General features: G+C 37.2%; 1 protein-coding gene across 1 annotated transcript in view; it reads right to left on the minus strand.

Annotated features, from left to right (window-relative positions):
• Nucleotides 1-12632, minus strand: part of B4GALT6 (beta-1,4-galactosyltransferase 6) — a 92158-nt gene that overhangs the window by 22550 nt on the left and 56976 nt on the right. The window contains exon 5 of the mRNA XM_072604478.1: nucleotides 7584-7700. Within this exon, the coding sequence (XP_072460579.1) occupies nucleotides 7584-7700 (117 nt within the window). The remainder of the gene's footprint in view (nucleotides 1-7583; nucleotides 7701-12632) is intronic.

Below are 12632 nucleotides of genomic sequence, written 5' to 3' on the forward strand. Positions count from 1 at the left end.
TGAGAGGTAAAGTTGAGAGATATTCATAAGAAGAAAAGAAAGAATAGAAAAGAAACTTGTCATGAAGTGGTAGGTCCTAATGAGCTTTGTAGATGAGAAATTTGAGTTTTTTATTGAAATGGAGGAAGTCTACCGATAAAGTCTAAAACTCCACCAATCTTCAAGCAAAGACTGGATGACCGCTTGTCATGGGTGATGCAGAGAGATGCTCCACCCTTCAAATCAAGGTTAGACTAGATGAGCTTTATGAGGTCTCCCTCTAGCTCTGATGTTTTATAATTTTAACTTTGATAATCAGATGTCACAGGAGAAATAAATGGTAAGATGATAAAAGAAACTGTCCAAAAATCAGAAGCAAAAATATTCAGAACACACACACAAAAAAAATCCTGTTTGGAATATAAATGCACCAGTTGAGAAAGGCTCTGATAAATTTTAGCAATTGGTATAATGGTTGGAGGGAGAAAAAAGAAAAATTAAAGTGATATCTTAAGCCATGTAATAGTGAAAATGACAGACAGAGAAAAAATGTGTACTCTCTACTACATTTAAATTGAAGATGTTGAGCTTAAACTGCATCTAAAAGAAAAACGAGCCATGATTCTGCAAAGAAATTAAGAGGTTTAAAAGCAACTGCCAACACTGTGAGGTAAACAACAGGAGAAAAATGTGGTTGCTCCAGGAGATAAAAACATAGATACTGAAAAGAAAGGGATAAAAGATAAAAGAGCTAAAGCACAGAAGTGGTGACAGCATCATTATCATAATAACAGTGAAAGGGTTTATCTGAATAGAGACTGTTGGTGAGAGTTAAAGTTAAATGATACATCAAAGACAAAGCAGAACACTAAGGGAGATGGAATTCTGGACGTATGAGCAAATCGATCATATGAGCAATCAGAATGAAGAATTTCAAAGTAGAATGAACCTAAGGGAATGAAAAGTATGAAGACGGTGGAGAAATAAGTAAATAAGAAATCAGAACTAAGGCCAAAGAAAAGATGACCAAAAAACATGTAGACAAGTTATCAAGCCCTGGAGAAAAAGAACTCTTATTTTTATGTTTAAAAGGCTGTAATTATGAAATGATACAAGATATAACTACAGGATCTGGAGAATAGTCTGTATGGGGCTTATATGGCAGTCAGTCCCATTGCTTTGTCATGCGTTGTATTACTTGTTTAACTTTCTGAAATTGCACCACTTTCAAAAATTTCAGAGGGACTACATAAAATTAATTATGGTCTTAAAAAAAAGAACACCTGTTCCCTAAAAACAAACAAAAAATGTACATAATCACTAAAAACATCAAGGCCAATTCAACTACCACCCATCTTTACAGTCCAAGCCACATCTGCAACAGCTTTGTAAACAGTGTTCAAAAATAATTAAACCTTCAAATTGTACATGGACTCCACCTATATTTATCTGTTCAGCTGTCTTCTAATCCTAAATACTGTTCCCCATAATTAATAGGCTAGGAGAATACAAACATCTGCCTACATTGTACAGAACCAGAACTCTGTTGTACATCTGCAGGATTCCTAGTAAAATCAAACAAAATGAAAATGAAAAGAATGGGAAAAGTACATTAATTTACATTTAAGCTGCCCATTGTCTTATTTTCATTTGACCCATCTTGAACTAGAAAATCTGGTGCAGTATTTATTTTTATGGATAGTCTATGTACTCTAAAAAGATATTGCATTTTTGTAAATTATATATTGTCAAAAATACAGTTAGATAATTCATTCTTTCTTTATACACAGATGTATATGTGGAGAGAACTATACATAGTTAAATATACATAGAACCATAATACTCTCCCAGTGGTGCTAGCTGGCTTTGAATCATGGAACACCACAATCTCTGAATAATTAAAACTGTTTAACCTAAAGGACAACGTAAAAACCTACAACAGGAGACTGCATCACATACCAAAAATGACTTGCTTTAAAGCAGCATAAAAAACCCCATGGGGGAGGAGCCAAGATGGCGGAGTAGAAAGATACACATATGCTAGCTCCGAACCCACAGCCCATAAAATATCTGTTAAGAAGAACTCCCAAAAAATTCTGGAGAAGCAGAAGCCACAGAACAACAGAAAGGAGGAGATTTCTGTTCCAGAGAGCCCTGAAAAACAGACACCAACGGTCCGTCGCACACCGGACCCAGAGCGCAGCCCAGCCCTGCCTTGGGCACCAGGCACTGAGAGGAGCAGATACGGGCAGGCTTCAGGGACAGAATCTCCAATGGCCGTGCAGGTCCCTCCACCCACAGGCTCCGGGGGTGAGTGAGAGAGTGCGGAAGGGGAGCAGGGTGTCTCCATGGCTCAGGCCCCCTTGGGAGGCAGCAGCCCACAGGGGCTCCCCAAGCAGGCAGGAGCTCGGATCCACTGTTGAAAGTCTCCACATAAACCCCCTGAGGGAACTGAGCCCCTTGTGGCAGCCCTGCCTCCACCTGAGCACCTGAACTTAATCTCACACTAAATAGCAGCCCCACCCCCACCAAAAGCCCTGAGGCTGGGAAGAAGCATTTGAATCTCAAACCCCAATTGCTGGCAGGGTGGATCTGGAGGTGAGGTGGGTGTGGAGAGGACACTCAGAAGTCAAGTCACTGGCTGGGAAAGTGCCCAGAAAAGGTAAAAAAAAAAATAAGACCATAGAAGGTCTTGGTGAACAGATATCTCCTCCTATCCTTTCTGATGAGGAAGAACAAGGCTTATCATCAGAGAAAGACACAGAAGTCAAGGCTTCTGTACCCCAAACATCCAAAATAAATATTCCATGGGCTCAGGCCATGGAAGAGCTCAAAAAGGATTTTGAAAATCAAGTTAGAGAGGTGGAGGAAAAACTGGGAAAAGAAATGAGAGAGATGCAAAAAAAGCATGAAAAGCAGGTCAACACCTTGCAAAAGGAGACCCAAAAAAAAGGATGAAGAAAATAACACCTTGAAAAAGAGGCTAACTCAACTGGCAAAAGAGGTTCAAAAAGCCAATGAGGAGAAGAATGCTTTCAAAAGCAGAATTAGCCAAATGGAAAAGGAGGTTCAAAAGCTCACTGAAGAAAATAGTTCTTTCAAAATTAGAATGGAACAGATGGAGGCTAACGAATTTATGAGAAACCAAGAAATCACAAAACAAAACCAAAAGAATGAAAAAAATAGAAGATAATGTGAAATATCTCATTGGAAAAACAACTGACCTGGAAAATAGGTCCAGGAGAGACAATTTAAAAAGTATGGGACTACCTGAAAACCATGATCAAAAACAGAGCCTAGACATCATCTTTCATGAAATGATCAAGGAAAACTGCCCTGAGATTCTAGAACCAGAGGGCAAAATAAGTATTCAAGGAATCCACAGATCACCCCCTGAAAGAAATCCAAAAAGAGAAACTCCTAGGAACATTGTGGCCAAATTCCAGAGTTCCCAGGTCAAGGAGAAAATATTGCAAGCAGCTAGAAAGAAACAATTCAAGTATTGTGGAAATACAATCAGGATAACACAAGATCTAGCAGCTTCTACATTAAGGGACTGAAGGGCATGGAATATGATATTCCAGAAGTCAAAGGAACTAGGACTAAAACCAAGAATCACCTACCCAGCAAAACTGAGTATAATACTTCAGGGGAAAAAATGGTCTTTCAATGAAATAGAGGACTTTCAAGCATTCTTGATGAAAAGACCAGAGCTGAAAAGAAAATTTGACTTTCAAACACAAGAATGAAGAGAAGCATAAAAAGGTAAACAGCAAAGAGAAGTCATAAGGGACTTACTAAAGTTGAACTGTTTACATTCCTACATGGAAAGACAATATTTGTAACCCTTGAAACTTTTCAGTATCTGGGTAGTGGGTGGGATTACACACACACACACCACACACACACAGAGCACAGAATGAATTGAATAGATGGGATTATATCTTTAAAAAATGAAATTAAGTGGTGAGAGAGAAATATATTGGGAGGAGAAAGGGAGAAATGGAATGGGGCAATTTATCTCTCATAAAAGAGGCAAGCAAAAGACTTTTTAATGGAGGGAAAAAGAAGGGAGGTGAGAGAAAAACATGAAGTTTACTCTCATCACATTCCACTAAAGGAAGGAATAAAATGCACACTCATTTTGGTATGAAAACCTATCTTACAACACAGGAAAGTGGGGGAGAAGGGGATAAGCAGGGTGGGGGGGGATGATGGAAGGGAGGGCAGTGGGAGGAGGGAGCACTCTTGGGGAGGGATAGGATCCAAAGACAGAATAGAAGCAATGGGGGGCAGGATAGGATGGAGGGAAATATAGTTAGTCTTACACAACACGAATATTATGGAAGTCATTTGCAAAACTACACAGATATGGCCTATATTGAATTGCTTGCCTTCCCAAAGGGAATGGGTAGGGAGGGAGGGATGAAGAGAAGTTGGAACTCAAAGTTTAGGAATAACTGTTGAGTACTGTTCTTGCCACTTGGAAATAAGAAATACAGGTAATGGGGAATAGGATGGAGACAAGGGCAGAGAGGGATGATAGAAGAGAGGGCAGATTGGTGATAGGGGCAATTAGAATGCTCGGTGTTTGGGGGTGGGGGGAGGGGACAAATGGGGAGAAAATTTGGAACCCAAAATTTTGTGAAAATGAATGTTAAAAGCTAAATAAATAAAGTAAAAAAAATAAAAAACAAAAAAAAAACCCATGAAGGTGTAACATGAATATGGGTAACAGCCCAAGTACAGAACCCCCTACACATCAAACAGTAGAGACAAAGAAGGGCTCCAGTGTGCAAGGTAGATCCACTACGAAGGAGTTCTGGAAAGAGATGGTAAGTATTGTGTAAGTTAAGAAGACATGTATGAGTTGCAATTTGAACATGAAAAGGTCATAATGGCTCCAATAAGATCATGGGCTCACTGAAGTGTGTATATGTTACACTTATTTAAAATATTTATGAAAGGCAATGTGGTATAGGGAAAAGATCTGAGTTTATATTCTGATGTTTAAACCTTATAAGTTGTAGATACATGACAACTTCTTTAAGCCTCATCTGTAAAATGGGAATAGCTGTGGTATTTATTTTCAGGGCCGTTAAAGAAACAAATGTGATAATATATGTAAAGTGCTTTACAAACCTTAAGGTACTATATAAATACCAGTTATAAGTTTAAAGGAACTCTGTGTATTTTGCTATTTAGATTCACATTAAACTAAAATACTCTTCACTTAACTTTTTTTGGCCACTTTCCATTTTATTGATGTGCTGTTTTGTTTTACATTACATACATTTATAATTTACTCCCACTTTGTTGCTGTTGCAACAAAATAAAACAATTAAGTAAAGCTAATAATACGATCTCGTCTAAAACTGCATGAAACATTTCAAAATTATAGTATTGCCCCCATATCTCCAGTTTTTTAAAATTAATTAAAATCTATTTTCTCTTCCTCCCAATCCCTTCTCCATTAAAAAAAGGAAAAGAAAAAAACCAAATTTCTTATAGCAAATATGCTTAGTCAAGCAAAACAAATTCCCCCAATAAAAGTACACAAAAATATGCGTCTCGTTCTGCACCCAAAGTCCATCACCTCTTTAAACAAGCAGGTTTTCATCCGGTATTCTGTAATCATGAACAGTCACTGTATTGATAATAGCTGTTACAGCCGTGAAGGCTTTTTGTTTTTTATAATATTGCTACGATTGTATAAAAATTGCTCTCGTGGTTTTGCTCATTTCATTTTTCATCAGTTTACAAAATTCTTAAAAATGTTCATTTTCATAATACTGATGTTATGGCATAAACTGTTCTAGTTCTGTTCATTCTGAATTAGATCACATAAGTCCATGTCTTTATGAAACCACCTATTTCTTATAACCTAATAAATAGTATGCTATCACATTCATATATCACAACTTATTCAACCATTCCTCAACTGCTGGAAATACTCTCAGTTTCAAGTTCTTTATCACCACAAAAGGAGCTTTTACAATTTTTTATGCATAAGGAGCTTTTCCTCTTTCTTTGATCTCTTTTGGATATAAGCTTAGCAGGGTTTTAGCTGAAATGAAGGGCATACTGTTTAGTAAGTTTTTGTGTATAATTCCAAATTGCTTTCCAGAATGGTTGCACCCATTCACAGGCTTATCAAAAATGTATCAATATGCTTGTCTTCCCACAAACCCACTGAATATTTATCATGATCTTTTTTTAATTATCTTTGCCATTCTGAAGGATGTGAGGTAAAAATCTCAGAATGACTTTAACTTGCATTTCTCTAATTAGTAATGATTTAGGGTGTTTTTTCACATGGCTGTAGATAGCCTAGGTTTAATTCCCTTGAGTATCTTATCCTTAGATCATGGGTCAGTTGGAGAACGGTTCTTTTTCTTATAAATTTGAGTCAGTCCCTTAAGTATCTTGAAAATGAGACCTTTATTGAAGAAACCTGCTACAAATATTTTTTGTAACTTTTCCCTTTTAGTTTATTAGATTTCTTCATGCAAAAAATTTTATGAAATCAAAATTACTCATGTCATCTTTCATGATCTTTACTTCTCACTTGGTTATAAACTTTTTCAATCATGCACAGATCTTACAGATGATTTTTTCTCATGTTTCTCTTATTTGTTTAATTATGTGACCATATGTCTACATCATGTATCCATTTGGTGTTTATTTTTGTATAAGGTATAAGGTGTGGATCTAAATCTAATTTCTTCTACGCTGCTGCTATCCAGTTTTCCCAGCAGTTTGTCAAATAGTAAGTTCTTATTCCAGTAGTTGGTATTTGATACCTTTGCTTGTTATAAAAGCAAATCCACTGATTGATCTTTCTAGTTCTTAACCAGTATCAATTGTTTTTAATAACCATTTTTAGTACAGTTTGAAATCTGGCATTGCTAACATCCCTTCATTCCCATGTTTTTATTTCTTTTAGGATTATGGAATTTTTTCCATAGGAATTTCATTATTTTTTTCTAGTTCTATAAAATAATACTTCAGTAGTTTGATTTGCACGTCACTGTAAATTAGTTTAGGTTGTACTGTCACTTCCTACATTGGCTTATCCAGTTACTAATTTTTTCCAGTTAAGTCTGTATTTCTGAAAAGAATTGTTTGTAGCTGTCTCCATATAGGTCTTGTATATATTCTAAAAGGTAGGCTATCAGGTATCTTATAAATTCTGTACACAATGAGAGTAATAAAGAGAAGGAAACTTAGGAAAAGGCAGATCCCAGGTATTTATTTTATATAAAATGAACAAATACACTTGGAATGTTTTAATTCCACTCAAAAGTGTTTGTCAGTAGATATGTCAACACAACACAGGTTTTTAGTGATTTTAGCACTTCAAGTTAAAATCAGCTGTAACCTAACAAAAGATTATGACTTTAAAATAGTATCTGATTAAGAAGCTACTGACCAAATAAAGGAATTTGGCAAGGTGGAATTTAAACTAGATCTGAAATACAATTTTATACTGAATATATGGCCATTAGTTGGACCTGATAAATAACATAAATCCTAATCCATTTAATGAACAAGGTTTCAGGACTTAACACATTTATTTACCACTTTAAATTAAAAAGTCTCACCTGTTCAATGACATAAAAGGCAAATTCCAATCGCTGTTTCTGTAGCATTGGTATCAGGTGCAAGAAAAAAATTGGAAGATGCTCATGGCGATTACGAAAAGGAATGAGAACTGCCACCTTCAAAAATAAAAAATAGTGAAAATTTCTTGTCAGTTTAAGAAACTGGGATAAAGATAAAAACTGAAAATTCCCAAAGGATTTAATATTTAATTTTTGATACAAATGCTGCCATTAAGCATGACTCTGAGATACTTTATTAAAAAAAAAAAAGAATTTAGAATAAAATAAGACCCACTTAAATCTATACCTCCATGGGACATTTTTGGTTTATGAAGCAGCCAAAATCTGAGCGCCCTCAACATCTCATCATTGTATACAGCCCTCATGAATTATCTTAAAACATGCTGAATTAATTTGCTATTCTTTTACTAATTTTAGTAAAAAAAAAATTTTCAAATTTTTTTTTGCTATTATTGCAATATTTCAAGGACCTAGGATTGCATTGCTGTGACTGTCAACAAGAGATCACAATCTCTCTGACTTAGTAACAGTCTTCAAAAACTGCTGTGGCTGAAAAAATTCATCATCTTATGGTCATCGGAGTAATTAAGGAGCTTCTTGGAATTTAGCTGAATTAGAAATCAACAGACACTTGCTCAATATCAAAAGCCTTTTCAGGTAAAGCAGTGGATAAAGCACTGAGCCTGGAGTCAGGAAGACAAGTTCAAATCTGGCCTTAGACACTTTCTAGCAAGTCACTTAAGCTATGTTTCCCTCAGTTTCCTCAACTGTAAAATAGCATTTACCTCCCAGACTTGTTGTGAGTCTCAAGTGAGATAATAATTGTACTGAGCACAGTGCCTGCCACAGACTGAAAGCACTTTATAAATACTGGAAGATGATGATGGTAAAAAAGTAACAATTGTCATATTATCACTTAATCTCTCTGAGCTTCAGCTTGTTCAGTCTGTAAAATGGGAATAACCATAGTATCTACCTACTTGGATTGTCGTGATACTCAAATGAGGTGATGTATGTAAAGTGCTATTTTATGAACCTTAAAATGTATTCTATTAAGTGCCATGGACTGTGGTTGTTCAGTAGTTTTTCAGTCACATCTGACTCTTTATGACTCCTTTTGGGGTTTTCACAGCCAAAATACTGGTTTGCCATTTCCTTCTCCAGCTCAGTTTAAACTGAAGCGCACAGGGTTCAGTGACTTGTCCAGGCTCACATCACTAGTGAATGTCTGAGGCCAGATGTGAACTCAGGAAGAAGAGTCTTTTCCTGACTCCAAGCCCAGCAATCTATCCACTGCATCCGCTAGCTATCACAGATAGTCTACTGCCTAACAGTTGCTCATCGGAAATAAATCTTGGGAAGGTTTGGAGTAACAGTAGTGGGTAGAGTAATAACAGGTAAATAGCAAATGTTTCTGTTCCGGTCAGAATCTCTAAGGGTCTTTCCCTCCCAGACTGACTCTTTTGTGAAGGTAAACTATGTCATCTTTTGCCTCAATTCTTACCTAGCCATTAATCACTGAATGAGAATTGCCTCAGACAAACTGGGACTTGGAAAAGACTTTAGCTTTGAAAAGCCAAGGTCTCTCTGTGTCAGTCATCCTGACCTACATCTTGCCTCTGGACTGCGATGACTCTGGAGGAGAGTGAAGCCGATGACTTCACTCTGCCTCACTTAAATCCAGTTCACTCACCAGTCAAGACGTCACCCCCCCCCCCCCAATGTCATTGGTCCTCTTCAAGAATGAAGGCTGAACACAGAACAGTAACAAAGATAATAACAATAGTTTAACATCCACCAGAACTTTCCTTTTGCTGTTAGAACCTTTAAGAACCCTTAGTCACCTCCCTATCATGAAGCAAAATCCAAGTAGGACTTTAGTGATGGATGTTTTTAAATAATACATAAATGTGTTTTTATCTTTATAGACAAACTGATATATATATATATATATGAAGAAGAGATATGGTTAGAGAAAAATGCACAAAAGGACGCCATCAAACTTTTCATCTTTCCTATTCGTTTGTGCACAGCATTGTTGTAGTTTCAGTAAGTACTACAAGGTGATTAGAACGGCAAATTGTAGTGGGAACAATATTCTAACACTTTCCTGTCCCCCATGCAAATTAAGCTAGGTTTGGTTGGGTTTTATTTTGGGGGAAGGGAGTACTGAAACCATTCTGCAGACTTGATTGGCTTAGGGTAGCCGCCATCACTTCCTGGCCACCAGAGTCAAAAAACAGCCATCAGGTGCTTCCCTGGCTCCCCAGGACTGGCTGGTGGAAGCCATGGTTAACTTGGGCAGGGGAGCTTTGCTCAGCTGAATTAACTCAATATATCCTCAATGTATAGCCTCATTTAGTCTTCTCCTGCTAAGTAAACGTTCTTTTTTTAAACTGCTAAATGACACACATTTTGTGTCTTATTTTCTCCTAATATCAACCATTAACTACTAACCATAATCCAAAAAATATATCAAAGATACTACAAATAACCACCTGCTGTTTCAAATACTTCCATACCAGTGGAAGTCCTATCAGAGATTTGCTCCCATATAATGTGAAATATGGAAAGTACAATGTAAAGCCATCAAAGTGCTAGCTGAAATTTACTGAAATAAGATATACAATATTCTATTTTTCAGAACATGTTAATCTTCCTTATTTTTTAAAAACTTAGAAAAAAGCCAAAGTTCTACTCAATTTTCTAACTGTGCCATGAAAGTGACCCTTGGTTTTCAAAGACTATGGCAGCAAAAGCTCTGCCAGGTTCTCCTGAGCTATAAAAGCTTCCAGTACAGGTCAGGTGACAAGACAATCTGCTTACCACACTAGCTGAGTATGAAGAGGTTTAATATCTGCAGGTGGCCTCTCTCCGTGATGAATTCTTTGACCAAGAAATACTAAAAACAAACAAAAAACCCACTCTGTTTCCTGCCTAAAGTAATTCCCCAAACCAAAGTAGTTTTATAGATTAGAAATGACTATATGATACCCAGGGGGAGGTGGGACTCAGCAGGGAATAAAGCTTTCTTGCACCCAAGCCCATGGATAGTTGTTTTTTCTTCCTTTGTAGGTAATCAATTCATTTTATTTTCCATGGGGAAAAAAGAGAATTAACCTCAATAGTAACAAATGAGGGTCAGTTCCTGGGACACAGCAGTCTCTTGGCCAGGAACATAGCACCATCTGCTCACACCTACTGTGAGTGGATGTGACTGAAATCAAGGAAGATTATGAAAGACAATCCAAGATGCTACTAGAATTCATGGAAAACTTGGGCTCCCAGAACCCTCCTAGGACACAGTAACACAGCAGGTAAGAATTGTGCCAAAACCTTGAGAAGTCAACCTTCATCCTTCTAATCATGAAACTAAACTAGCAGAACTCACTGAAACTCTGAATGATTCATTCCCCAAATGTTAGCAAACTCTCACTCCCTCTTTCACTTACTATTCCAGTAATACTGAACAGCCAAAGAACAACTCTTTCCACCCAACTCCAGCTTGTTCTCCCTCTTAAATCCCATTCACCTCAACCCTTCCCCAAATGAAACTGCATTCCTGGCCACCCTTTCTTCATCAGCATCTGATACTGTTGACTACCTTCTCTTTCTGCATATGCTCTATATCTTGTCCATGCAAATGACTACCAGATCTATATCCAACCCCAGTATCTCTCCCAAGATCCAATCTCACATCAGCAACTTCTTAAACTCAACATGTCCAAAAGAGACTCATTAAATCTTCCCCAAAATCCACCTATCTGCCAAACTTTCTTATTTCTGTTAAGTGAATCACTACCCTCCTAGTCACCTACATTCACAACCTCAGTGTTATCCCTGACTCCTCACTTTTGCTCACTCCATACATCTACTAAGTTTTCAAATCCTATAATTTCTTCCATATCTCTCTCAACTGTCCCCTTCTCTCCACTTACACAGATATCACCCTAAGTTCAAACCTTCATCCCCTCTGCAATTGTCTCCTAACTGATCTCCCTGCCTCAGGTCTCTCTCCTCTCTAATCCATCCTCCACAAATATACCAAAGTAATTTTCCTAAAGTGTTAGTCTGATCAAGCAGAATGTGAAGGGAAATTAAGAAGCCCCATGATGAGGGTAAAAGAGCAGAGTGAAAAACCTGGCTTGAAGCTTAACATTAAAAACTAAGATCTTGACAACTGACCCCATCACTTCCTGGCAAACAGAGGGAGAAGAAATGGAAGCCATGTCAGATATTATATTCTTGGGCTCAAAGATCACTGCAGACCTAAGCCATGAAATTCAAAGATGCTTGCTTTTTGGAGGGAAAGCTACGGCAAATTAGGATAGAATAATAAAAAGCAAAGACATCACCTTGTTGACAAAGGTTTGAATAGTCAAAGCTATGATTTTTTTTCAGCAGCAATGTATGGCTGTGAGAACTGGACTACAAGGAAGACTGAGAACCATAGAATCGATGATTTCAAATTGTGGTGCTGGAGAAGACTTTTGAGAGACCCTTGGACAGCAAGAAGATCAAATCAGTCAATATTTAAAAAACTTAATTCAGATTATTCATCGGAAGGACAAATATTGAAGGTGAAGCTTAAATAGTCTGTCCATATAATGAGAAGACAGGACTCAATGGAAGAGATCTTGATATTGGGAAAGACTGAAGGCAAAAGGAAGACAGTAGAGGATAAGATGAGTAGATAGTGTCATGGAAACAATGAACATAAGCGTGGATAGAATTTGGGAGAGAGAGGAGGACAGAAGGACCTGGTGTACAGGCAGAATTAATCAGGAGGAGAAGGGGAAACTTAAGGAAACTATAAAACTCCTTTAATATGTCCCAACTTCTTCCACAAACAAATGTTCATCTTTTTAATAACAATACTCTACTAGTGGCGGTGTATGGCTACAGATCATGAACTATTACAGTAGCCAAAGAGCTGAAAATGAATATGACACAGAAGGTAACAGAGAGGTGCAAGGTGGGTATATACAGGCTTCAATATATGATAACTAATTAACTTTGAAGAATTGG

This window comes from Notamacropus eugenii, chromosome 4, assembly GCF_028372415.1.
Source record: "Notamacropus eugenii isolate mMacEug1 chromosome 4, mMacEug1.pri_v2, whole genome shotgun sequence".
NCBI lineage: Eukaryota > Metazoa > Chordata > Mammalia > Diprotodontia > Macropodidae > Notamacropus > Notamacropus eugenii.